Below are 27,843 nucleotides of genomic sequence, written 5' to 3'. Positions count from 1 at the left end.
TTGCTCAGAAACAAATGAGACAAGAACAAAAGGTTTAATGATTTCTTCCCAGAGCACAGTCTGAGTTTGATCCATTGTCACCATGGAACAAACAAATTACACACACACACACCACTGCAACAGGTTCACTGGAACCGGCAGAGCTGTCACCAAAACATGATGTGCTCCAAAGCACTCAACACCGAAGTCCCTGTGCAGGTATGTGGACTCTCACAGAGAGAAGGATGAAAGGGAGTCTCACTGGAACAACCGAAGCCCATCGTGTCCACTCTGCTCCCTCCTTTCTCCCCTGCCCCCTCTCCTGCTTACGAGCCTGCTGTGCTCAGTCACAGACCGCAAATGAGACGGAAAGCAGCATCACAAGTGCTGAGCTGTTCAGGACTACCTTTACTTACCCTCCTTTAAGCTGTTCAAACACTAATAAATTACCCATTTACTTATACTACCCAGATGTTTGCCATCTAGAAAAATAGATTATTGTTTGTAGAAGGTTTTGTTCCATCACAAGAATCCTGTACATAATATGTTAGGATCAGAACGCCAATACCACATGCTAACTTTTGTATGCCAGTTTGGGTAGGGGTGGCAGGGAAAAGGAAAGACAAACACTTCTTGACCACTAGTCAGAAGTTAAGAACTTTCAAAGAGAGCTTATCAAAAACCCAAGAATTCACTGGAGATTATGCTGTTGGATAATGATGTTATTTAAAATAACAGCACAAATGGAGAATAAGGATGACAAGCAATCTGAGATTAATTCATTAATTTAATTCTGAGCATCTATATTATACTTTTATATATATACTTGAATGCATGTATATGTATAAAATGTGTGTATACTAAATTATAAATATATCATATAAGTGTATCTATATATATCAACCGAAGAAAAATTTAAAATATATTCCATTTATATATCTATAAATATGACATTCTAACATTTCTTTATATGTCACATTTTCCATAAAAAATGCACCACTAATTTTAGCAAAGCCTACAAATACAAGGAGCCTCAATCTTTGTTGCTTCTTTTATTTTTTACCTAAGATTTCTTAAGAGTTCTGAGGAACTCTCAAAGAGAATTCTAGGGCTTTAATTGAAATGGCATGAGATGCTGAATCATTAACAACAGTGTCTTTCAACCCATGTGTCCATTATGCACAGAAATGTCTATCAAAACCCACAAAGAATGAAGAGGTTTTTCAATATTCTCATTAAAATGTGACTTTGTCTCATAGTTCCAGCTAATTGAATTTCACTTACAGTTGTCATGAAGTTTTGTAGGGTAGACAAAACAGTGATTTGCTGGTAAATGATGTATATAGGGAGAGAAATAAATATTTGAGAAGTTCTTAGCCCTCTTTTTTCAAACATCAGGGAGAAAGACAAAGAATACAACTCAAGCAATGAACTGTTCATGAAGGAGCAGCTTTTACAAAGAAAACTTTGATCTGGATGGCTGAGTATCACTGCAAGAAATCCAGTCTGCTTAGCAATCTCAGACAAGTTGTCATGGACTTGCACAGCAGTTTACTGCAAGATGTCAGTACGAGCTGTACCCCTCACACACACTACTGCTAAATTATTTGATTTGGGCCTTTTATAATGCCACTGCAAAACTGCAGAGAAGAAAGAAGAATTTATCCATTATAAATATTCCCAGTAGAGGCAAGGGGGACAAAGGGGATTACTAAAGGTAAGGAGCTGTTAATTAATTAGAGATGGTATAAAACCGAACTGATTGAAAGAGGCGTGTAGAGGGTCGGGTGGGTTTCTTTAATTTCTTTTGGGGTATTTTGCTTTAAATCTTGGTTTAGCAGTGTGAGAATAGTCCGTGTCAAAAGAGTTTGAGCTCAGAGAAATAGGCTTTCCACAGACTGACAACTCTGTTAGGTGAGACCAATATGCTGTCTCTATTAAAATGAAAAAGTAAAAAGTGGCAGTAATGAGTGACAGTCAGGAAGTGACCCAGTATTTAGCTGGCTGATCCCTGTATCGTCTTGTTATTTAAGGTATTATATCACCAATGTCTCTCCTATTTATTAAGCTCTTCTCACTAGAAAATCTTTGATCATGTGAATAGGGAGCCATGACTCAGACACGAATGACACTGGGCTGAGGGGTCAGAAGACCTCAGATTACAGCAGCCCTGTAACTTATTGTACATTACTCACGTAAGAAACCTGAACTCAGGTTTCCTCTCCTTTTTTCCTGTACTGCTGCCTTGTACTTGTGTAGAATATAGCATATCTGGTCTTCCCAGCTACAGCAAACTTGGCTGTATTCATCAAGCACAGTTCAGCAGGGCTTTGCCACACTTTTACTGTACCTTTCTTGATACAGAAATATAAAACCAGCTTGTGCGTGTGTGTTCAATACAGTCCCCAGCTGGTATGTTCTGCTTCTACCTGACATTCAGTTGGAAGCTATTGTGGTTCTGGAGACAGCACAGATGGGAATATTTCACAGGATCTTTCCCTACTAATCATCTGCTCAGGTCCTTCCAATTGCCTCAGAACCCTACCCTCTTGTACCAGCTTAGGCAAATCATTCTCTCATCGGTATTTACACCCTACAAATATTTGTACACATGGTTATAATCCCATAAGAGGCAAGATGGTCATGCTGCTCTCACAAAGGCTAATCTGAGTGAAGGAGCACAGCACTCTGGCTGCCACATTCTTACACACAGCAGCCTGGGGCTTGGAATGATTGGCTGAACAACACCGTGTCACACAGATTTGGTCCGTGCTTTGAAGTAATACTAAAAAGCAGGCCACAAGTACAAGGGGCCTCCAATTAACAGCAGTGAGCAGGGCTGAGCACACACATTTAAACCCTCAAAGGAAATGAACACATTTGCAGCCTGGGTTATTTCCTGCCCCAGCCATGTGCACTACCAATCCAGAGGAGAGTTGTTAACGTTACCTGTGCCTTTGTTTCCTTCCTACACAGTCAGGAGAGCCACCTTTCTCTCCTACGGCAGCTGACTGCAAAGATAGCTCTCTGTAGAAGCACCGAAGCCAAGCTGACCTTGTGGCTGCAAGCAATATCAGAGCTTCACAGTCTGGCAGCTGGAGCAGGACTGGAGTAGGTCCTCAGGTACCTCTGGATGTCAGCTACTATGGCCAGGCACTGATTGGCCCAACAGAATTCTCCTCTTTTCCACTCCAGTGATGCAAGGCTGACAGGGCTGAGATGTCTGATCCCTGCTCACTAAGCCACAAACCCCAGAGAGCATCACTCACCTCTGAGTCCAGCTATTGCAATTCCACATGGCAAGACAAGATACTTAAAACCTTTTTCCTTTCTTGTTCTTGTACTACACCTTCCCCACTGACCACTGCCAACCGCTCCTTCCAGCCTTTCACTCCAACCACCCACACAAGCTCTATGCAAGCACAAATCTTCCCCCCTCTCTAGTCTATAGACAGCACTAGAAGAAACTGGGCACAAGAAGAGAGGTCTCTGAGGCATAAATGCAAGCCTCTTGCAATGGCTCTGCTCAAGGTAATGCATTGCTTAAGAACGAGAGCTTGACAATCTCTACAGTTGTAGGGATGGGAAGGAACTCTTGCTCTGTGTTAACTTCCCTCTGCTGTTTCTCACTCCTCCTCCTGTTCAACTTGACATCTGAGCACCATTTTACTCTTCTGTACACCCCTTTCCTCGCCATGGCCACACACAGCAGCTAACCCAAGCAACCATCCTGCCAGTGCCTGGCTAAAGTTGCCCCCTGAGAGCAGTCAGGGCAGGCACTCCACACTGCCCTGCCAACACACGGAGCTCGAGCACCTGAGAAGACAAACTCCATTTCAATGACCCATTCAGCTCTGCTAACTTCTGCAGACAATGCACATCAGTTCCCTGTACACAATCACAACAGCTAACAAGGAACTGGTCAAAAGAAAAAAACCGTGTATCCACAGGAAATCACACTGTGTTCTCTTCCACGTGGATTCTAAGAAAGTAGATAGATAAAAGCATCAAACTAACACTGTTCTTCTTCCACCCCACAGAGGAGGGAATCAGCTTTCACAGCAGGTCCCAAAGCCACAGGAGAGCATGCAGGGTACACCAGATTGCAGCTACTTTCATACTACTTTGGCCCCAGCACTAAGCACTGTAAATTCTATGTACCTCCTACCAGTTCCCTTCTCTTGCATGGCCCCATTAGAATACCTCACCCACAAGAAAAAATTGTCATGAAGGCATGTAAACTTTATTAAACTACATATAGAACAGGTGTCCCTTTAAGGCATGACTCTTTACCTCTCTAAAAGGCACATGTAGCAGGTTCCCTACTGTCAGGTGTAGACTCAAGTGATGAAAGAAAAATGCATAAATGTTTATTAAACCTTTGTTGCCATTTACACCACCAACTTTCACACCCCAGTGCCAAGCTGTTAACGAATTCCCATGCTGTTCCAGAAGACATTTCACAGCTCCTGTCAGAAAAGGGAAGTTTCACGAGGGCAGCACTCACTGGAAAATTCTCTGCTCCCACCACCATCAACAAAAAAATCACAACCAGCTGTTTGTGGAATAAATGTGTTCTGCCCAAACTGTGTGGGAATAAAGGGCTTCTTCCAGGGAGGCGTGGGACCACCTTCATGTATACATCCTGATCTATTTTTGTCCCCAACACTGTTTGTGCTAAGACTTATCAATTTACCGAGCAGCCAGGAATAAAAATGATCCCTAATAAGCCAAGTGACCACAAGCCAGTACATGAGGCTCAGGCCAGGTGACCACTGTGTGTGTGTTACAGCTCAAAAGTTCGGACACAGCATCACTCCTCAGGGAGCTCTGCATCCCAACAGCAGGGCCCCTCAGTGAGGCACATACCACCTACCAGTGCCATGTTTCCTTTCTGCCAGCCAGACTCTGCTGTGCTGCTGTACAGCTGGGAAGCTCGAGGCAGGGCCCTGCACACAAGGCACGCACCAACTTGAGCCTCAACAACTCTGCAGGGCTGCCATGGGAAACTGCAGCAAAGGCGGAGGGAATCCTACAGCGATTCTCTCCTCTGCCACAGCTCTTCTTTCCCCTCCAACTAGCTCATCAATCTGCCACAGCAGACCCTGTTCTAAAAAGAACAGGCAAAGGCAAGATGCTTCTCGCAGGATGAAGTGAAACTGCCATTCCCCTCAGCATCATGGGGCCGAAATAAAACACTTTCCCAACTCAAAAGGGGACAATTGTCACATGCTAAGTTACAGCTTAGACAGCTTTTACAATGCCAAAGCTTTGACAAACTCGTTTACTTTGCCCCTGGAGGACATGGGGACACCTACTCATGTCACTGTTTTGCAGAGCATGATGTTCAGAGCATTTTGAAAAATGCACCTGAGGACCTTCAACCTCTCATGCAGATCCTGTAATTCAGTTGATCATAAATAAGAACTAAGTGACCCTTTATTAATATGTTTTGCTAATGGAAATAAATTCCAAGCTCTAGAACAGAATCAGACTTGTCCTACAACCATAATGAATAAAGTAAATAGCTTTATTTTTCCCACCTTTTTAATATCAGAAAGTTGTGTTCCCAAATAAATTGTTATAGCAATTCAGTAGCACGCTTCTGTCAACTCTAGTTAGCAAATTAGGGCCCTATATTCTATAAATTTTCACATTAAACAAAACTATCTCAGAAATCTATTGTCTGTCCCCGCCTGTACCTCATCCCTCAGCTTACAGACAGCTAGCACAGAGGCAAGATACTACAGAACATGCTGCATACCTCAGCTTCATATCTCAAGATCAGCATGGCCTGCAGTATTTGTGGAAAATGTCTAAAAGATATTGATGGACTGGCTCTTCGGTGTGAAGGTAAATAAGAGATTTGTTAGCTGATGGATGTTTAAGGTATTTTCTGTCATTCTCAATATTATACCATGAGATGTTAGAGGAATGTAATAGCTGCCTTAAAGATGAAAATACCTTAGTCTTTTCTTTTAGACTAATTGCAATAATTAGAGATTCAACTTCTATTTTCTAGTGGAGTTACTGGAGCAGCACGTCAAGCGACAGATCAGTATCTGAACCTGCTCACTGTTAAAGCTCAAAAACGCAGGGGCCATTTTCTCCCTGCACAGTGACTAATTTCCTTCATGAGTCAATCTGTCTCCTTCCCTCTATTCTCACAACAGAGCAGTGCCACAAAAGCAAGGTTCCCCCAAGTGAGATGCTCAGCCTGTGTGGGTCACTGCACTGGACGACATGCCCCCTTGGAGCAGGTTTTCTGCAAAGCCCGTTCCCCTTTAGAAGTGCCAAGAATCAAATCTTGGCCACCTAATGCAGCATGTTCCACATGTTAGCTCGCAACACGATGAGCAACTGTGTTAACTGAGATGGATAGTGCTGTCAAACAGAAAGCTGGCTCACCAGGATGGAAACAGTGGGATATGCTGACCTTCTACATTCAGGAAAAAAAGAGTCCCTAAGATGACACAAAGCATTTAGTATTAAAAACCAAAACAACTACCTTCTTGCAGGGCTTTTACTACCATATTGTGTAAATAAACACATGTACATAAATTCTGCCTATATGAAGAATTTAAGCCTCTCTCACAGAGCAGAGTCTGACAGAGGAAATGCATCATTGTCACCCTGCTTGGACAGAAGTTTGCACAAGGAGCCCATGCGATTAACCACTGCCTGGAATTCCTGGATCCTTCTGTTCCCACGTTCAAATGCCTAACTATACAAAGCAACTCAAGTCAACAGACAAAATTCAAATCCCCAGGCAAATTGCTTTTAAAATACTCTAAATGTGCACAGGTTTTATTGGCAATATGGAGAGAAAACAAACTTACAGGCTTCTCATCCAAAAGAATAAGCACTGAAATAACTTGTTTTAGTATTAAAAATCCTCTTGAAATTTGAAGTTCATTCTGGAAAGATTTTTCCCAACCCACCTCCTGCCCATCTCCCTCAACATTACAATTTTAGGTTTGGGTTTTTTTAGGCTTATATTTTGGGCAGAAAGAGGAAAGCTTTGTTTATTTTAAGGTTTTGCTGCTAACAGAGCATAATCTCTGAGTGGAAGGGACTATAATGCTTTACAAAGGGTTTTACAGCAATATAGTAGGTAAGTGAAAACAGAAATCAGCCTGCACATTTAGTCCTACAACTATTTGCCATAAAGACAGCATGCATATATATGAAACCATTATCTACAATGCATAATTTAAAAATGAAAGACTACAATATGCTGTTCAAAACTGCCCTGATACAAAGAGGAATACTGGATACCATCTGGCTGTACACCTAAAGGTTGTATCTTCTGTGCTGACTTCCTCGAAGCAGCAACCTGCCTCGTGGTGCAGAACAAGTGTGTCATAAATATCCTGACTGATCATTATCAACAGATTTCACACTTCAGCAAGATCTAGCTAATGCTTTCTAGACAGGCTAAAAAGGTAGGGCTTGTTATTCACCTAGTTTAGGATTAAGCAATTAACACAACTGATATAAACACTTCCAAGATTTCCTACCAATTTTCTTACTTTTTCCTTACATCAAACAACCCCAGGTGCTGTCTTCTGCAGTGCAGAAAAGTGGGAAAAAACTATTGAATACCTTGTGCCTGAGCTGCAGAACTGTGGGAATACCCCAGAGCCAGGAGCGCTGTCTCCACCAGCTGGCTAAAGAGCACATCTTTGCGAACCAGAACGAACTCAGCATGCTCTTCTCGATTATCGTATTCAAGAGAGGCGTCTGACTGCTCCACCACACAAAAGACTGGAATCATCAAACCTACATGGAAAAAAAACACCAAAAAAAAAACCAACAAAGCATCAATAAGAGGAACATGAACTGTGTCATACATATCTAATTAGACTTGTAAATTAACACACCTCCTAGAAGACTCAGCCTAAGTGGAAATCTGCCTTTCTTCCTTGTGGGATAACTTTTGTTTTCTTTCCAAGGAAAATACTAAAGTCTCATCACTTGACTCATTTAAAAACCACACTAAAAGCTCTAGAGAATACAGTTCAGGAACAGAATCATAGCCAGCACAAAGATGAACAAGACTTCCTAATAAGACTTTTTCAACATTGCAGAAGTCTTCTACAGTTCCATGAATGTCCCTATTTCTTTCAAGTCATTTCTCCACATTCAGCCATTCGAAAGCCTGACCCACAAATGCCATTTCTGCTTCTCTCTACACAGTGAACACATGGAGAAATCAGCAGAGGTCCCCTTGGGGGACCCTGGGATATTAGTGCATTTTCAGACCATGGCCAGTCTTCTCACTGTACAAGGAAAATACTTTTGAATTGATTTTGTTGAAAAATATAATCTTGTGTTGGCAGCTGATGGTCACTCACACCCAGAGAGACCCATGGCTGCCTTTCCACTGCATCCATGAGGAGTGTGAGAACAACTCTTTTGTAAAAAGATTCAAGGATGAGGAGGAACCACAGAAGTGAAAAACTCAGGGGGTGGTCTGGATTCAATTTTGTTGTGTTTTATTGCAAATCTACTTTTGTGGTTACAGGATCAAGTTATCTATGGCATTAGATAAATTGTGAGGCATGAACTTTAAGGGATTCAATACTACAAGCAGTAGAAAAACGTGCCAATCTGCAGGAAACAGCCCCGCAGTGCATTCCCAGAAGGAAGAAGGAACAGACTGAAAACCTACAGAACTGCACAGCCAGTTCCACCACCTGCTACAGGCCACTCTACCTCCATCACAGACATTTTTTAACTGGTTACATATCACTTGCTAGTCCCTAGGTAAACTAGAAAATACTGGTGCAGAGAACAATCTCAGCCTAAAGCAGTTTTCCAAATGTGCCATCTAAGGCTCATAACGTCACCAGCAAGTTCACCTCAAAATCCTGTTCTTCAGCATAAAATATAATCATTTCCAGTAGACAATAAATACAAAAAAATCTGAGTGCATTTATGAATTTTGGACACAAATCACTGCATTCCTGGACCAGACACTTCTTTAAGGGAAAAAAGAAGAAAAAGCCACATTTCAGTTCTCCTTCACGAAGTCTATTAAATATTTTTGAGCTACTGTCAGTAGCTTCAAAACCTAATATCTAAAAACCAGTAGCTATATATCCCTTAAGAGGAGTCACCCTGCCCTGGAATAAATACAGTCGTATCAGTATCTGCTAAGGAACTTAAGTACTCCTCTCCTTGTGTTGAATTTCGAGAAACTAGATCTACTTTAAAATATATTTTAGAGACGCAATTCTCAGTGACTTATCTAGCACAGAGTGGCTTTCAATTTGACATCCTAACTACAGAAGCTACACACTACAATATCCACTTGATGTGTTTCAGTTCTTTGTTTTAAAACACATCTCAAAGTAACATGAAAGAAGGTTACAGCATCACATTGATACTGCTCCCTCTTCACGCCTTGATTCTGGGTTAAACTATGCATTTTGCAAGTTCAAGCAGCCAAATTCTAACACGTAGTGCTAAAAAAAAAATCTCAGTGAAAAAAAAAATCTCTAGGTGCTTTCCTGAAGAGACAGAACATGGGTGATCATGTTCCTTTGAAATAAGTGACAGAGAATTTCTTTTCCTATCAAAGGTTAAAATTTGAATTTTATTTGTCCATACACCATTTAACTAGTTAAAACAAAAATAAGTCTCTTCAAGTGACAAACTTCCAGTCCTGTCGAACATACAGGCTGTCACAGCACTTTTGATGGGGCTATTAATGTCTTAGCAAAAGATTAAGATAATTGGCCAAATGCTGAGACTGTAATATCAGTTGTGTAAATTACATTTTGGCAAGACAGAAAAGGTGGTGAAGCAAACTGATGAGAGGGATGTCACACTATCTTTTATGCTCCTGCTGGATGCTTTCCTTGTCATACAACAGTCTCTCCTTTTCAGCACAGGAGTAGCACCTATTCTCTGCACTCATCCTTTATTGTCTGAGTACAAACAGGATCTCAAAGGCTAGAATGGATGCCATACATTATATCACTTTATGGATAGCACAAAGGACCCCACACAACTCCTGCCCACGATGACTTTCCTGCCCCTTCCTGCTGCCCATGCTTGCAGGAACTCTGCTAAAGAAAAAGCTTTTGGAAAAACATCTCTGAACTCAGCGACCCAGAGCTGCTATTAGTACCTTAAAAACAGAGAGCAGGTTACCACACCGGTCTGATGTGATCTCATACTGACCTATTCTCATGCCTCTCACTATAGCACCTGGAATCTTAATACTGATTTTAAAAATAAAATAAAAAGCAACAGTAATCAAACTTATTTCCAAGCCAATCTCACTCCGAGGAAGTTTCAACTGCTTTGCTCTCTATTTTGCATGACAGAGTTAAACTCGTGCTCTCATATCTCCGACGAACTTACTACCTCAAACTTCTCTGTTTCTTAATGTTATCTGAAAATAAATACACTTTCAGTACATTGGAATCAAAAGGAAAAACTTCTGCAGACGCCAACATGCTCTTTACATGCAGATATATACCACGGCTTGCTCCTACATGCATATATTACACCTCCAGCTCGCTACAGGGCCCTTAGAGAGAGCAATACAAGTTAGTCACTACTCACTGTCATTCCAGTTGAAGAACTTGGAGCAATACTCAGAGAGCTGGAGACTAAGCACCCATAATAGTCTCACATGCGGTGCTACTGCAGTGCAAGCCAGCCTTACTCATAAATCCTGGAACTCCTCAGCTCCTTCCCTAAGGGGGGATCAGCCAGAATCCCTGTCACCCTCCCTCGCCTGTGCACACGCAGCGAACGGGCTGGGGGCCCCCAGCACTGAACTGGCGTGCGCCCGCTCTCCCAGCTTCAGAGAGAGGCTGCAGGCAGCGATGCTGCACAGCCCGTGGTACATCACGCACGGCACTGCTTTTCACACAGGGAGAAAACAAGGAGTTTTCCGAGGGCTAAAAAGGAAAGAGTTTGTTTCCTTCAAGGACAAACACAATGGTAGTATGCACACAAAACATTACCAGCAATCACAAATCACACTACAGGCTTTTACTCCTCGATTTTGATTAACATAACTGACTCATGAACAGCTCTTTCATGCTTCCCACAGAGCTCTGACCCCATGTAGATGGCATCTGCATAAAGTGTAAGGGGAGCATAGAGCAAGATCTACAGAAAGGCTTTTATAAGGACATCCATACACAACAAGAATTCCATCTAACCAACGAAAGAGAGCAGTGAAAAACTGTTCCCACCATTTTCCAGAAGAAGAGAATGGCTAGCAGCAACCAGTACCTCTGCATAACATACACATTTAAAGCAAATCAGAGACGAGATTTAAGCTCTGCTGTTGCTTTCACGGAAAAGCTGCAATGTATAGAGAGCCTCTGTAAACACACTTGCACTTTTTTCCAAGATTCTTCTAAAGGCCAGAGAAATTAAGAAATTAAATATGTATTAAAGAGACCAAATGCACATTTTCTCCTCCTTGCCCATTTTAATCTATAGTTTTATTTCACTGAGGAGTAATCAATTCTTAAAAAATAAGGGAAAGAGAAATAGATATTTCATTAAAGAAGTGAAAATCCGAGACAGTCTGCTGCATACAGCATTCCTTTTTACAAAAAAGGACTTAGAGCCAGTTAAAAGTATTAGCAACCTGCAATCACATAGCTCCCTGGAAAACATTTTCAGCTGTAAGACTTCCAAGTAAAAGCTGCAGATTTCTCATGACAACTAGAAGGAAGAGAACAAAGCAGGTATTAAAATTCCTGCACTGTTTCCTTTGTTTATTTACAAATAATAGTTGATCCAGCACATGCTTTTTAAAGTAATAGATGTGATACTACTGGCACTTAACTAATGTTTATGGTCTGCTTGCACAGAAGCATCACAGGCAGAGCAGAAAGCTTAGAACTCTTAGAGCCACCCACCTCTCCAACCATTAAATAGGGAGCAGTGCTTGAGCATCCTAATAAGTATAAAATGAAGATCAACTAGAAAGAAAAAGCACCAATAAAATTCATGTCTTTTTAGATTAAAATCTCTTTCCATCAGGACAAGTTTTAAGTCCCATCTAGGTGTTATTTAATTTTACCTAATTTGAACAATTTCCAAACATGAAGTTGATTAATTTCAACAGCCCAGTGTTATGGAAAGATTTACTGTACAGAGGTTGTCCAGCAGGGAATTAATAAAAAAGCCAGTTCTTTGCCCTGAGTAACATGAGGTTTTAAGACTTCCCAGATTTCTAGTGGGAATACTTCACAGCACAAGCATGTTTTCTTCTGGGAGTGAAACCCACCAAAATTATTAAAAACTGAGATCAAATGGTGGTGTCAAACCCAAAGGAAATCATCCTACAGCGGAGAGATTTTTATCAAGTGAAGAAAGTGAAAAATAAAGTTTTTGTTGTTGCTGTTATGCTTTGGGTTTTTGGTTTTGTTTGTTGGCTATTTTTTGTTTGTTTTAAACACAACAGACACACATGCAGAGTAAACTCCCTCAAAGACAAAGCAAATTTCTATGGTTTGGAGTTCAGAAACCAGGACATTTACTTGAAAATTCATAAACTACTGAAAATTCTTCATTACTTTATCTAGAAAACATTTTGCCTAGCAGAGACTGCAGCATGGGCCATTCTCTAAGCTGGCCTTTCCATCACAGAGAAAAGAAAAATCTAGGTAATAGCAAGAGCAGAATCCACAAATGCTTATTTCCAAACACACCTTAAAACCACTGAAGTACAGGAAACTTTGGTTGGACTTCTAATATGAGACCCTTACTCTACAACAGAAACTAAGAAGCCAAATTAGCAGAGCATGGATTGCCTTGAGAAAATTATCTAGATGAAGATTCCGTATAGTTAACAATAAAGCATGCTTTCACAAATGGCAGTAACCACAGGAAGCAATCAAACTACAAACATTTCCTAAACGTAATCTGCTTCTGTTTTTTCTTTAGAGAGAGACCTCTATCCAGCAAAGGCAGTCATGGGGAAAGCAGTCCATTTATTTATTTCTCTCTGCACTGCAGTAGAGCTGACCTTACAGATACAGATTTAGTATTTTAACTGTCTTTCCCTTTCTTCTAAACAAATTTGAAAAAGAACCTAAATTGAGAAAAATGCTTTAAAAGGCAGAAATCGGCACAGGAGAGGTTTGCCAGTTCTCCTTTTCATATCCTGCAGCTCTGATTGAAAAGACAGAAGCCAATTCAGTTTGACAGCTTTCATTAGGCAGAAATACCTGAATTTCAGCAGCAAAGATGCCATACTGCATCCTGAAGTGTAACACAAATCCATAATTTCCTTTTTGAAAAACTTAACCCCACTACTAAGTTCATTTAAAAAAAAGAAAAAGGGAAGCTTTAAAACCTCAGTGTGTCACTTCCTCAAACCAGTGTAAACTGCAAATCCTGAAGTGATCAGAAATTAAAACCTAGTTAGTATGTTAATGTATCAGGAGGTTTCCACTAAAGACTTGATTAGCCAAACAAACATAAAATCAGAGAATCATTTCAGTTGGAAAAGACCTTTAAGATCACATGTAATAACAGAAGATAAATTCATAATTAGAAAAATTAACTGCACTCCAAAATGTGGGGTATTTTGTCTAGTTGGCTGGGGTTTTTTCAAGAGGAAAGACACGAAACAGTATTTGGGAAAAAAGGTGTGGTTTTTTTTTTTTTAATCTCAACAACACTTCTGCATAGCTGCAGCTGGTAGCGATGTGAGATCTTCTCCAGAAAATCCTGCAGAGTCCAGCTGAGGCCTGCAGGTGCAGGAGATACAAGGATAGGCTAAACAAGCACAATCACACCGTTTCCACAGCCACACATACATGACTGTTCATGCTCAAGAAGGATCAGGCTTGAAGCAGATCCCAGGTTCAGCCCATGGCAGTGCAATTCCATTATAAGGTGGAAGAGACAAGAGCCTCCTCATTTCAGCAAGCATTAGGCATGTCCATTAAGACTCACTTTCAAGTTACACCATAAATTATATACAATTAAATCGGACAGAATATAAGTTGTTGGCACTTAACTTATTTTCAATAACTGCTTGGTTTGGGTAAATGGACTGTGTTTCAGCCTTTTACTTATCAAGCACCAGCTTACAACAGTCTTATTATGAAGCTGAGAATTCTTTCACTGTAAATCTTTTTTAATAGGGACTGAAGGAATGACTTTGCAGTTGTTTGTCACTAACCACTCGGAACCACGTGAAGAAAGCTGTGTGCACACACTGACAGGCGGCCAGCGGGAAATCGCTGTGTCAAATACAGGAGACTGTACCAAAACCTCTGCAACTGTACAATCCTATGTGGCATCAGGCACCTCATTACAGCAAAAGGTTTTGTTTAAAACCAAGGACCCAACTTTCTGCTAATCCTCTGCTCTCCAGAGTGTTCTAGACAAAATGCAAGATATCTGATTTTGCATATAAGCAGTAATGTGATGCTGTTAAACTCCTACTCTTCATGGCTTTATAAGCCCGCTGCAAATAATTTGTTCCAGGATGCAATTTAGTAAAGAAGAGCTCAGTCCACAGATGATTTTAATATAGTGTTTGCCAAAGAAACAAAATCATGTTAAATAACATTACACTGTAGAATTTTTCTTCTTAGGAGGGCCAGAGGAAGTAAAACTAAGGACAATATCTTTCTACTCCTCCTCAGCTATTTTTTCTGGCTTTACATATTCAATAAATCTGTAGGCAGGAAATGCATTTCTACATTTTATATTTTAGCCAATGGCAAATGCAAACCACAAGGTATTATTTACATCTTTTTCAGCTTCCAGTCCTTTCTGTGGCTTCAGTCTCCCAGCCATCGCAGCTATCCCAGATCTCAGGAAGTCTTATAAATAAGTCACTACTGTCTCTGCAGATGTCCTCTGCTTCTGACAGCTTAACTACCCAAAGAATCCTTCTCCTAGCTGAAATAATAGTCTTACTACTTAACACAAAATACTGCAGGCCACTATCCCACCACAGAAACATATTATGAAACTCTTAACTTGATTCGATAATGCTTGAATTTCTAAAAAATGGTAAAAAAAGAGAAGCCACATTTAAAGCATGTGCTGTGACAACAAGAAATGAGAAATAGAAAAACACCAAGCATTTACCTCTGGCACAGCCTCTCCTGCAGCATGTCAGGGACAGAAGAGTTGCTCGCAGGAGATGAGACCTTTTCTTAGTCAAAGCGCATCAGCTGTTTCTGGTAACAAATCCCCTCTCCTAAACCAGCTGCACTAACTCAACCCGAAGTTTGAATCTGTCACACCTGTTGAGTTCACAGAGTGGGAACAGGAGCAGCCCCACCGGGGCTTTGTGCCACCCTGTTAGCCCAGGGACAGCCATGCACGGGGCAGCCAGGAGGCAAGGGCAATTAAACAGGAGAATTAAGCACTCCCACCTCTCCAATTAAACAAGCAAAACTGAGAGCAATGATAACCCAGAGCTCAAAATACTGCTTTGAGAGGGCCGGACTGAGAAGGCAGCACAAACAGCTGCCTAGATTCCTCCAGCAGAAAGCTCAGCCCCCCTGTGCAGCAGCACCTCCAGAATGCAGGAATCTTGGGGGGTATCAGCACCATGCTGCCCACCAGAATCACACACAAGCTTTCCAATCCATGGAACAGAATCATAGAATCAGTTAGGCTGGAAAAGAACACTTAAAATAATTACGTCCAACTATTCCCATTGAAAAGAAAAAGGTGAAGACACTATAGTTACATTTTTCCTATATAAAACAGCTCAGTTGTTTCAACTTGTTTCCCAGTTACAAAAGAAGAAAAAATACTCCACAGCTATACTTTATAATATTAATTAAACAGAAAATATAGTCCTTTCACTCAAAATCAGTGGAATGAACACTTTTAAAATCAGATGACTTTTTGTAAAAAAATTATTTTAAGCCATTAATTTCCTGTTAGTTTTAGTTTTTGGTTTCTTTAACTTAAAAACAAGTATAGGGTTTGTGAGAGGTTTTTAGTTTGGGGAACTACTTTCTGTTTCTTTTCTCTCAAAAAAGTAACAGAACTTGCCTAAGGGGTTAAGACTCTCAATGCCAAGTTCCACCCAAAATTATTTTTAATGACCAACATTTTTAAACCCTGAAAACTGGAACCACTAATAAGCCCTTAAATTCAGTGGTGCTAGCAGATGCCACCATATTATGTAATTTTTGAAGCAAAAAAACATCTTCTAGCAAAAGCATTTTAATGAAGGTTCTATTAACTAGTCTCCTGGTACTGGGATAAGTCCCCTGGAATGCAACAGAAAAGCCTTCATAGCTGGTTTGAGGTTTTATTTCTGGAGAAGTGCTGCAGACCACACTCGGGCCTATTTTGGGGTCTCCACTGGGACCCACCAGCAAGTTCTTTTCTCCATCATGTCCACTCCTCTGTGAACCACTCCCTGGCAAGAAAAACAAGAAATCGTATCACCTCTTCTCCATGTTACAAGATAAATGTCTGCCAACCTATATCTCTGCCTTCTAAACCACTTGCAGGCTCCAACAGTGAAACAAGCTGAATTATTTGCAATCACTGTAACCACTGTCTCTTTCCTCGTATCTTATAGATACTGGCAGCACTAGAAAACCTAATTTCTAAGTGACAATGTCAACAGATATGGTAGAAGTGGCTACGAGCAAAAGTTACAAGTACACACACAAGAGCACACATTAAACTCTCTCTGAATAAATGTTGTCAAACTCAACGGTAACTGATGAAGCTCTTCATCCTGATTCACTTCCAGCAAGGGTAAGGGTATTACTACAGCAGTATCATTACTAGATGGTATTTTTCTGGTAGAAGGAGACCACAGAAATCTTCATCAAATCTTCAGCACAAAAATAAGTGGAGCAGAGAATCACAAATGAGAAAATGTAGAAGCCATTCTGTCCTCCAGAAGGCAGCCAGCTTCCCCTTCTGCCTCCCTTTTCACCAGTCAATACAGAGTCTTCAGACAGTCTGCACCTACAGCCAACTATGGGTCAGAACTGCCCTCTGGGGCTTGGCCTTTATTTCCAACTCCAATCTTTCACACCCTTGCGGACAGAGGGCAACTTCTAAGTGGCCTTCTCTTGTATTGTCTTACTGCAGAGCTGTGGGGGAGCCACCCTACAAACGTAAGATCACATATTTAACAGCTATCAGTTTGAATATTAGTCCTTTAGGAATATTTAAATTAATCTGCCAGCAGGTCACATTAATCTAATGGGTTTAATAACTACCAGATCTTGATCAAACAAGTCATGAGGTCAAGGAATAAAAGTTAAATACATTCTCTTTCTCAGGTATGCACAGTATACTTCATCCAGTTAGGAATATTTTGGGGCAAGGTAGAAAAGACCTACCTGTAGGCTGACCTGTGTGTGGATTCACTTGTCATGAGTCAGCAATGCTTTTGGGACTCAGCAAGCTGAATTGCTACATTATTACGTACACAGAACTACACCAAAGAATTAAGATACTTCTGCTAGTGCAAATGCATGTGCTCACTGAGAGCTGTTAGCCAAAGAAAGCAGATTACATCTGTGCTCCAAAGGCTGAACTGGGTCCCACTTCACTTTTGGATGCCATTCCAAATGTTGATTTATAAAGCTGTATGATACAGGACTAGAGCCAAAGCTACTGTAAAACAAGGCTCTCTCTTCCCATGTAGGGCACAGCAGAAAGGACACCTGCTTACAGCTCTAGGAGTCAGAGAAAATGGAGAGCCAGGATCCCTCAACCTCAGGCCTTCAACTACAGTTTGGTCCCTTTGCAAGAGGCACACAGATACACGGCCCATTGGCACAGGGCCCTTCTGCCTTTTGGGTTTTAATCTGAACCCTGAGATGGCGAGGTAGCTGAAGGGCCATAGGATAGTCTGTCCCAGGGAGCAATGGCTTAAGCGACCAAGTACTCTTATTTGCATTCAGGTCCACACATTAGAGGAAGGCACAAAATTCCAAAACATTCCCCCTACATGAAGTAGCATAGCTTTTCATTTTGAAAGAGAAGGAAGCAGTTTTTACTACTTTCTACTGTCCATGGCATTCTCAAAGCTCATGTAGCTGGCAGGTCAATATGACACTGTGATCATATTATTGTCATCACAAAGGCTCAGTACATGCATTATTATGCCAGACCCCCCAGACACTCAGATAATGCCTAACTTGAGTATTATTGTCAAGCAATACACCTACTTACTGCACACTTGCTCACAGGAGCTCATGTCAAGTCTACTATCCAGATTTCTAGCTCAAGAAACAAACTACTTTAAAAAAAAAAAAAAGGAAAATTAAAAAAAAAAAAACCCCTCACACTTCTGTTACTCTGCATTTTCTCTAAGTCTAAAAATTGGTAGCATGTATGACAGGTCCACCTCATTTTTCTTAATGATGTTTTTATTATTCTTTCACTCAATTAAAACAGAAATGGATATTGCATCTTCTGACTGTATAATTGTTATTGTAATCTGTTTTCGATCACTGCTTGGGAAATGGGTCCAAAACAACATAAACTATCCACAGCCTCAGAATACAAGTAATTTTCTTTTACTACGATACTTAAAGAGACATCTATCATGTTGCTCCGCTAACATGTTTGTATTATGGCAAAGAAGTTATCTGTAAGTTGGGAAAAGACATTATGAAAATCACCTTTTACTCCAAAGTATTGTATAACTCATAATTTATAACTACATTTCTTAATAACCATTCAAAATAATAAGGCTGGAAATTGTGCACATCTAATTTTAATATATAAATAATGGAAACGCACATAAACCAAAATATGCTCAAAATATGAATTTATATTACTCTCAAAAAAATAGGCTGGTTATAGTTTTGAAAATAACATGCTTCATTTCCAATATACTCCTGTCAGTTAAATTTATAGCAAAACATTCTCTGTGAGTTCAGATTACCAAGATGGTAAATACGTCTTTGTGCGTTTCCTCACTTATCTGAAGCTTCCGTCCAAATGCTGACACAAGTCAGCAACTTCTCAAGAGTGAAGTGTTGGTGATACCCAAGTAAAGACAGACTAATCCAGCCCCTTCTCAACATTACAAATAGAATGGAACAGCTGAGAGAGAGACAAAGTAACCTTGTGGCTGTATGCAGCCATACAAATCATGCTTTTGATATAAGAAACTCCCCTCCCGACATTTCATGCCAGGTTTAGTACCTTTGAAAAGATCTGCTGTCAATAGTGTGTCTTTTCATCTCAGTGTTTGTCTCTGGGGAACAAACGAGGGAGCATGTTTAAGTGGAAGACATTTCTACTGCATTCTGAAAATGCAGAGAGTATATGGTTACCTCAAGAGATGCTGCAGCTTCATATAAAATAGTGTCCGACAGGTATTAAGATTTTTCTGACCTTTACTTACCTTGCTGACATTGCTACTAACAAGGTACAGTTGTGCTTAAATTGTTTAATATTGCATGTCCATCTGATACAAGGACATCGGTTAGAGCACAATGACTAAACATTTCTAGCCAGACAATTAGCCAGACAATATTCTATTTAGAAAACAAGTCATATGCTTAGACTCTTATCTAGAGCTACCTGTCCTTTTTCTTCAAGTTCTTTCTGTTCCCTTCATACAGCTTCTACAAATAATGACAATCTTCTTTTTCCAAACATCACTGCAGGAAACACCAATAATCATTTAGCATTTGACAAGAAATTGAAAATATATCTTGAGTTAAGACAGTATTTCTGCCCTAGCATCCAGTTTACCAGAACATTGATGCAGAGCTCGCACTTCATTTTTTAAACAATCTGTAAATTATTTGTGTAGTTTTATTCTAAGCAGAAGTGCCTCCTGGAAGGAGGTTTTACATAAGTCCTCAGATACTAGCAACATCAACATTCACACCTTCAAAAATCAGAGTAAGAATTACACTTAAAAAACCCAAAGCAAAACACAGCACTAACCAACCAATAACACAAACAAACAAAACCTTTCCAACACCTTTTGTAAGAGTTTTTTAATGTCAGCAGCCCTAAACTTGGCTAATGCCAAGATCTTGGATATTTGTAAATCTTCAAGGGACACTCACAGAGCTAGCAAATATATTTAAAAATTTTAAAAAAACCCCAAACAACTAAAAATACTGTTTTATAGTTTTTCTAAAGTTCCCTGAAATGCAAGAAATAACACTGGAAATATAAAATATTTTTTCCTTTACCAATATTCAGATCAGTGCAAATGAAGACTAAGACAAAATATACTCAACAGATGCAATATGTACTTTCATACAAAGCACGGAGACTCTGGATTAAAAAAAAAAAATCCCTAGCTATAGAATAGTGACAATATGGACAACATGCCTTGCTGGCTGAGAACATATCACACATTAAAGCAGTCAACACTTGGGAATGGCCATGAGAACCTCAACTAGGTGGGCTAACAACTGCTCCCAAATGAAATGGCAAAGAGGATTTTCTGTCTTTCATAGCACTAATCAATGTAAACTCATTTGTCTGCAGCCCCGCAGCAGAGACGCTGCTGCTGAGCATTCTGCAACAAGTACAAAGCTTCTTGGAGGGCAATTTTTTTTAGTATCGCTAGAGGCTAGAAAACATTTCTCAAAAGCCATCAAATACTCAGCTGCCTTTTGTCTGCTGTGACTATTTCTTACATCTGCATTAGTGACACATGCCACCGTGGGGACTGATGCAGCTGACCCCGGACATTTGGTACAGTAGGAACCAATTACCACAAGGAGATTTTTTCAGAGCTAGAAAGGGCACTGGCTCCTTGTTCAACACAGCGGGCTGGTTTCAAAGCCACTGCGAGCTTCAAAAGGAGAGCACGTTCCTTTGGTAGTTACAGAGTATGAATCAGGCACAGGTTATCTCCAACAAACTCCCGTCCTATCAATTCAAAGGGACTTGGTAATACTTTATACCTTGAAAAACTGAGCCTTTAATCTGAAAAACACAGCAGTAGTTACTAATTTAACTAAATTATGAGGGGCAGTAATTAAAGGCCTAACGTAGCTATGCCTTGCAATTTTGGATTCAAAAGAAAATCTTCCGAAGTTTTACAGATTTTCAGCTATTTTGAAAAGTTTAAAAATAAGATTTAAAAGCAGTTTGAGGACTGCTCAATCACAAAAAAAAGAATTTTCCTAAACAGGTCACACAGATGTTTGGTGAATATAAATACATGACTGCAATAAAACTTTTCATTTTACAGCACCATAGTTGTCATATTGTATTACCATGTTCTGTGTCAAGGCGAGTCACAAAAATCTTACTGGTTCAAGTATTTTACTTAAGCTCCAGACCACCGTTGTGGCCCTTTTCCTCCCCATTCCACACAGACAGCTCTAAAGAAAACATCAATAATAGAAAGTAACTGCAAAAATAAATATTCAGGCTAGCCTCTCCATGAAGAATACTAAACTCAAATACTTTTAAAGGAATCCTAAAGTAAGTGATACCATCTGAAGTCTGTGCTACAAACTAGAAAGTTTCAATATGACATAGCTGTCTATTGAAATGACAACTTGATTACAATTACATTATGCCAGGTTTTTTTTATTTTTAAATCAAGAAAAAATATTCAGCATCGGAAGAGTATTTAAATTGAATATAAGGATTCCACAAAACTAGGTATTTGGGAAAGGAATCTTCAAACTCTCCCTCTAAGTTTTTATTCATAACACTAAAAGGTTAATACTGTTGGCCTTCCTTTGATGTCTGAACTCTACAGCTAAATTCTGAGTGGAACATAAGTCACTATTTAATTTCTTGAAAATATGTTACCTCATTGGCATCTTTATAGTTTTTAATATGACTTTGCCATCTCCTTTAGACACAAAAACCAGTTCTGGGGAGTCAACGAAAACATCCTGTTAAGATGAGTTTGTCAAAGAATTGCCCTATAAATAATTGACAGTAAATATACCATGTTCTATCCCAGTGAGATCAAGAAAAAGCAGGACCCAATTTAAAAAGGGAGGAGTAAACAGAGAATTAATATGAATTATTTCAATTATGTTGGTTGCTTTTTCTTTCCTTTGGTTTATGATAAGAATAACGGCATGCAGTTAACTAACGTGGCCATGGGTGTGGAAAAGAAGCAGGGATATGACATGAAACACTTAGAACTGTTGCAGGGGAAAGAAAAAAATCTTACTACCACTAACCTTAAATCTTGAATTCAAAATTGTGGGTGTCGTTCTGCAGATGCAACTTAAGGGTTCCAAAATTACCCTAAACATCAAATTATGTCTAGGTCATTGAATGGGTGGATACCCTGTATTCTGTTTAATGCGTATGTTCAATTGCACACGCACTTCAACCGTGTCTTTATTTTAATAACAGACCAAGGACTGAAAACACATTAAGAAAGACTATTTTTCTACCTCAGCAAAAATATAGCTGATACACTGTGTGACCCTTCAGGAATGACTGCTCTGTTTGTTCTATTTACATGATATAGCCTGATTGGAAAAGGGAGAGGGAGGTGAGGATCAGCAAAAATACCAGAAACTCATTTTTAACAATCAGTCCCGAAAAAAAATCACTTTCTTGCTTTTCTTACTGTTCCTGTTAGAGGTTTCTTCCTCATTATGTATCAGAAACATGTAAAATGCAAGATTTTACATTTTTTCCAAATCCCTACTGAATCATACAAAATTAAAAGCAACATCTTCCAACCATGTAGCCACAGATAAAACATAAAATATAAACATAAAACATAAAAATACATCTATGCTGGTTCCTGAAACTAACAAGGATTTGCGGCTTTCACGCTTCTGTATTTCAATGCGCTTAATTCTTTCCAACAACTACATATTTCTTTCAGGCAGCAGGAAGGTATTCTTCATCTAGGATCTGGGCAGGAATCTAAAACTTAACCTTTCACTTTGCTCAATTCCTAAGCACAAGTGAAACACACTTCCTTACTGCGTTCAGGACGCCATGTTAACTAACCATTTAGAACAGAGGAGCAAATTTGATCAGGCTGTATTCTTCCGTCTGCACAGAAGTGAACTGTTGCTCCAGTCAAGTGCCTTAAATCCTTATAAAGATATAAAAGGCAGTACAAACCCTACCATATTTTTACAGAAATATGTAGAATGGACTTTGACAAACAGCTCTTTAAGCATCAGCCTGTGTTTCTGTCACCCCAGAGATACATTAAAGCTGATTTCTAACTACACTTAAGCAGACACGACCACGATACACTGAATTTCAGGGGGCTCACAGTAATCAGCAGCAGCGCTCCGAAGAGTCACTGCATCCACATTTCTGTTACATCTGACTTCGTACAAGCTCCTTAATTACAGCTACTGATTAACATCCTGATCATACACTTTGAATTGCCTGAAAGCTTTGCCCTCCATTAATATTTTGTAAATTGAATCACAGTTTTTAACAGTTAAATTAATATGAACATATTATCAGACTGCATCAAACTAATCTAAACAAAAAATGTTTTGCCATCATTTCCTCTTTAAAATTTGAACATGCTCCCTTGGCTATCATTTCATTCTACGCCACTTTTTCAGCAAAATCAAACTTCAGAACAGCTCATTCTGCATACCGGCATTTTAAGCTGCTTTCAGAAGCTTTTGATGCTTATTTTCTATGCTCTTCAAATCAACACACACATATATATGCACATCCACTCTTATACAAACAGGTTCACGAACTGCAATCAACAATTCTGTAAATATAAGTTTCCTAGTCATTAATCATCCCTCTTTTTTTTAATCCTTATGGAGTGAATTACTAACTGAGAGGAGACGCCAATTCTAGTAAGTGAATGTTACCCAACAGGGATATAAAGCTGTCAACACCACAGTGCTCTTGCTTGCTCTAAACTCTCTCCCAGCCTTCATATGTTTTTTAAAGCGATATTAGTCTTTTTTTCCAAGGAACTTTACTCTCCTTAAAATCTGAGCACTTGTGTTTTACTACATACAGGTTTTAAAACAGACTGGTAAGATAACTGTTGAAATATTTTAGAAGCACTGGGTTAGTCAGGCAAACCAAAACTGGACTCTAATACATTGGACTGACGCTAACAACATTGTAAACAGTACCAAAACTTTTAAATCCCCTATTAAACACAACCTTTAAGACCTCGTTTATCTTTTTAGTGACCTTCACTAGATTATTATAGCTGTTGTAATGGCCTTCTGAATTAAGGACATTCACGCTAGGAATAAAAATACAGGAAAGTCATAACGCAAAATTTCTCGTGAGAACAATTGATTTTCTGTCTGCATTACATAAGCTTATTTTAAAACACTTTTTTACTCATAAAACTGGTGAGAAAGCTAGAAACGCCAATAGCATTATATTCCTCTATTTCTCAGGGAAGTCACTAGAAAAATAATTGCAGCAAACAGTGCGATTATAAAACTGGTTACCAAAGGTCATCACACTCATCATAGCTGCAGATAGTTGAGAGCTTATTGCTCTGTTCTCACGAATTAACTTCAGAAACTGATATTATTACAACAAAAAGCCACTTGACAAATAGGAAGGAATTTCAGCATTTACATATCTAAGGCCCAAAATGAGATGAGAAAAAGAATTGCTAGCATTTGGCGTTGCTTTCAAAATCTTTAGATACACATTATGGAATTAAAAATAAAACAGAAAAACTGAAATGGTGTCTAGTTTTCGGTAAAGTATTTTCATTTTTGTCCTAAATACAATTCACATTCAGTAAGTATTAGCACTTGTTAAAGCCCAAGAAATAAGAATAAACAGAAACACTGGCAACTGAAGCCCTGGATGCCACTTCACTATGACTTTCAGTAGTTTCCTTTTTGTCAGACTCTAGGCACAATAGTAGGAGAGTCCCTATCAGTATTTACTTCAAACAATTTTTATACTAATTTGCCAGTAAATTTCAAGTAAGCCCATCCACAAATGTCTACAGATGCATTTCACAATTCCAGTGAAAAATTACTAAGACCACAGTAATCATTGCAAAGATACAGATTTCCAAAAATACCTGAAACAGGTGTGATCTGCATTCAGGAAAAGATCACTTGATTGTAACAGGTTCTTAAAGATCAAACTTGAAAAAGAGCAGAAGGAAAATATCTGGAAATTAGCTATGTTGATTTATTGTAAGAGTATTGCCAGGAGAAAAAAAAAATCAATTTTAAACAGCACCATTATCTTATTAAAAAAAATCTGCCTTAACTAATTTAGTATTGAGTATTATAGAACCTAGGTAGGTATTCAGAAAGGAATAATTTTTTTCTTGCTTTCAGTATCAATAAGGAGTAATGAATAACCTTTATTATGAACAGCCTAACCCCAAAGAAACTGAGACTGCTTAAGGAACACCAGCTAAGGAAAAAGAAAAAAATTGCTCCTGCATTTCTTATTCCTCCACACTTCTACACTCCAGTCTACAACACCTTTATAAATGAGCTGAAGAGTAATGAATGAAAACTCAAGCTCTTAAAAGTTTGCTTTCAGAAATGAAAGTATTTTTCTTAACTGGAAGAGATCTTCCACAGCTTAATAGGCCAGATTCAGGCTGAACCACCAATATAACTATAAAAGCTGCTCAATTTCTCTTGGATAATACAGCTGCAGCTAGAAAGCAAACATATATTCCTAAACTTTTAAAAGAGTTCTCTTAAAGTATATTTCTATAAATGCCCCAAGGAAAAATATTTCAGCTCTAATTCTAACATTCCTTTAAAAATCAAGCAGCTTTAATGCCCAATTCTTGAAAAAAGCATGTAAAAATACATATGCTACTTTTTATATGATTAACTAGTGCCCTTTTACAATTATTCAACAAATTATTTCTTCACCAATTTCTAAGTGGAATAATATGACAAGTCTTTCACTGCAAAGCTGTTTCTTCTTTTTCCATATATTGGAAGAACACAGAGAAGAGGATTAAAAACTAGATATACAGAAACATAAAAAACTAGTGAGCTCTCTTACCCTTCATTAGGTATATAAATGAATCCTACGCTTTTAAAATAAAATCTGCAGCTCCTTAGCAAACTTCAGCAATTAGGAAGCCTATTGAGCCAAAGAGGTCTAAAACAAGCATCTAATGGTAAAATCGCTAAATAAACCTCACGTAATAGAGAGTCATGTGACGACCATTTCAATGTATCTCTCGAAATGCCAGCTACACAAACTCCTTGTGTATAAACAACTACAATTATGCATTACTGCTCTGCTCATTTTAAAGCACAAATACAGAGGATTTTTAAGGTAAAGTTATTGGTGGCCTTTCCTGGAGTATTCTGCTCACAACATCTGGTTAACGTCAAGATTTTTAAATATACTTTTCCTAATACGAGGCTACACTGTATTAAACACGACAGCACCAGAGTTAAGAGGAAAAAAGAAAGCATTTAAGAGAAGTGACTGGAAAGTTTATCTGCTTGGAACAAAAGGAGGGAAAAAAGCAACCACGCACTTAACATGCTCTTAACACAAAACTGACCAGCAACTTGATAGTAAACTAGGAAAGATTAGGTATTCTAGAGAAACGCAGGAAAACTGCAAAACTAACGTTCAATATATCTGCAGAAAGAGCTGAACCTTACACATGCCCTATCCTCTTTTACAACAACTGCTACAAAATACTACTTATCAAAAGAAAAATAAAATCACAAAATGTAACTATAAACGCTACCATTTTTCCCCACCCTGGTGACCCTATTCTTAAAGCTGTGACGGTGAGTGTTAACGTACCTAACTGGTGTCACCTGCATCCGTGAGGGCAGCCCGACCGCCCGCACCCAAGCCGGAGGCGCTGCCCTCTCCCGCAGGCGCTGCCCGGACCCGCCGCCCGGCCGCTGCCGTGCCCTGAGGGAGGGCCGCCGGGCAGGGGGATGCCCGTGGGCTGCTCCAGTACAATCCGCACCAAGAAAGCGCCGAGCGCAGGACACGCTCTCACCCCGTTACCCTTCGGCAGGATCAGCCCTCGGCTTTTGAGAGCTGCCCGGCCAGAGGCCGACCCGGGCTGGCCTCTTTTCGGCAGGCGGCCTTCTAACGCCGGAGGGCTGCGCGCCGCACGCCCGGTCCAAGTATTCCCGTGGATCCCCATCACCGCAGCGGTGCCGAGCAGCCAAATGCTTGCCCAGGAAAGCGGGCAGCAGCCCTCCAGCTGCCACCCGGACCTGCCGGCCCCTCCGCTCACGCTGCCGACCCACCCGCCACACGCTTCCCCCGGGCCCGCCGCCCTGCGCGCCCCGGGCGGCGGAGCCGCCGCGAGCGCGGCCGCACGGTTACCTCCCACGGGCTTGGTGACGGCGCCGTTGGGCCTCCCGCGGGTGCCCATGGGGCTGCCGTTCTGCTCCAGCCTGGCCACCTTTCCGGGGGGGGGCCCTTTGACATCGGGGCTGCCGCTGCCTCTGTCGGGGCTGTCCCGCAGGCAGGGGCTCTCGCTCCTCCGCTCCATGCTCGGGGACGCTGCTCCCGCTGGCAGGTCGCAGTAGAAGGAGCACGGACCTAAGGCGAGAGAAACAAGGGGCGCTTCAGTGGCCGCTGGCCAGTACCGGGCCCCGCTCAACCGGCCGGGCTCCCGGTGCCCGTCTCCAGAGCGGTTCAGCCCCGTGAAGCCGGGAGCGAGTAGCGGCCGGGTGCGATGCCGCCCCGCTCCCGCCGCCGGAGCCGGCCCCGCTGGAAGCGAGCGCTTCGCCTCACCCGCCCGGCGCCAACCTGCCGCTGACGGGGCCAGGCAGTGCTGCGTCCCGGTTCCCATCGCGCTCGGCAGGCAAGCAGCCCAGCCGCCTGCCGCAGCCAGGTGCTGCGCCCCGGGTCCGGCCGCAGTCCCGGCCCACCCCCGGGGGCCGCAGGGAAGAGGCTGCCAGTCCAGACGGCCCCGCTGGCACGGCCCCCCCGCGCCGGCCAGCTGTGCAGCCACGGAGTAGCTGGCTGCTG

At 40.6% G+C, this 27,843-nt stretch overlaps 1 protein-coding gene across 1 annotated transcript in view; it reads right to left on the bottom strand.

The window, feature by feature from the left end:
- SATB2 (SATB homeobox 2) overlaps positions 1 to 27,376 on the bottom strand; it is a 125,124-nt gene extending 97,748 nt beyond the window's left edge. The window contains exons 1-2 of the mRNA XM_084208876.1: positions 27,193 to 27,376; positions 7,585 to 7,761 (exon numbers count right to left, since the gene is read on the bottom strand). Of these exons, the coding sequence (XP_084065002.1) occupies positions 7,585 to 7,761; positions 27,193 to 27,361 (346 nt within the window). The 5' untranslated portion in view covers positions 27,362 to 27,376. The remainder of the gene's footprint in view (positions 1 to 7,584; positions 7,762 to 27,192) is intronic.
- Positions 27,377 to 27,843: the final 467 nt, after the last annotated feature.

The sequence above is a fragment of the Fringilla coelebs genome (genome assembly GCF_963513975.1).
Source record: "Fringilla coelebs genome assembly, chromosome: 7".
Taxonomy (NCBI): domain Eukaryota; kingdom Metazoa; phylum Chordata; class Aves; order Passeriformes; family Fringillidae; genus Fringilla; species Fringilla coelebs.
This window is presented reverse-complemented; position numbering and strand designations above follow the sequence as displayed.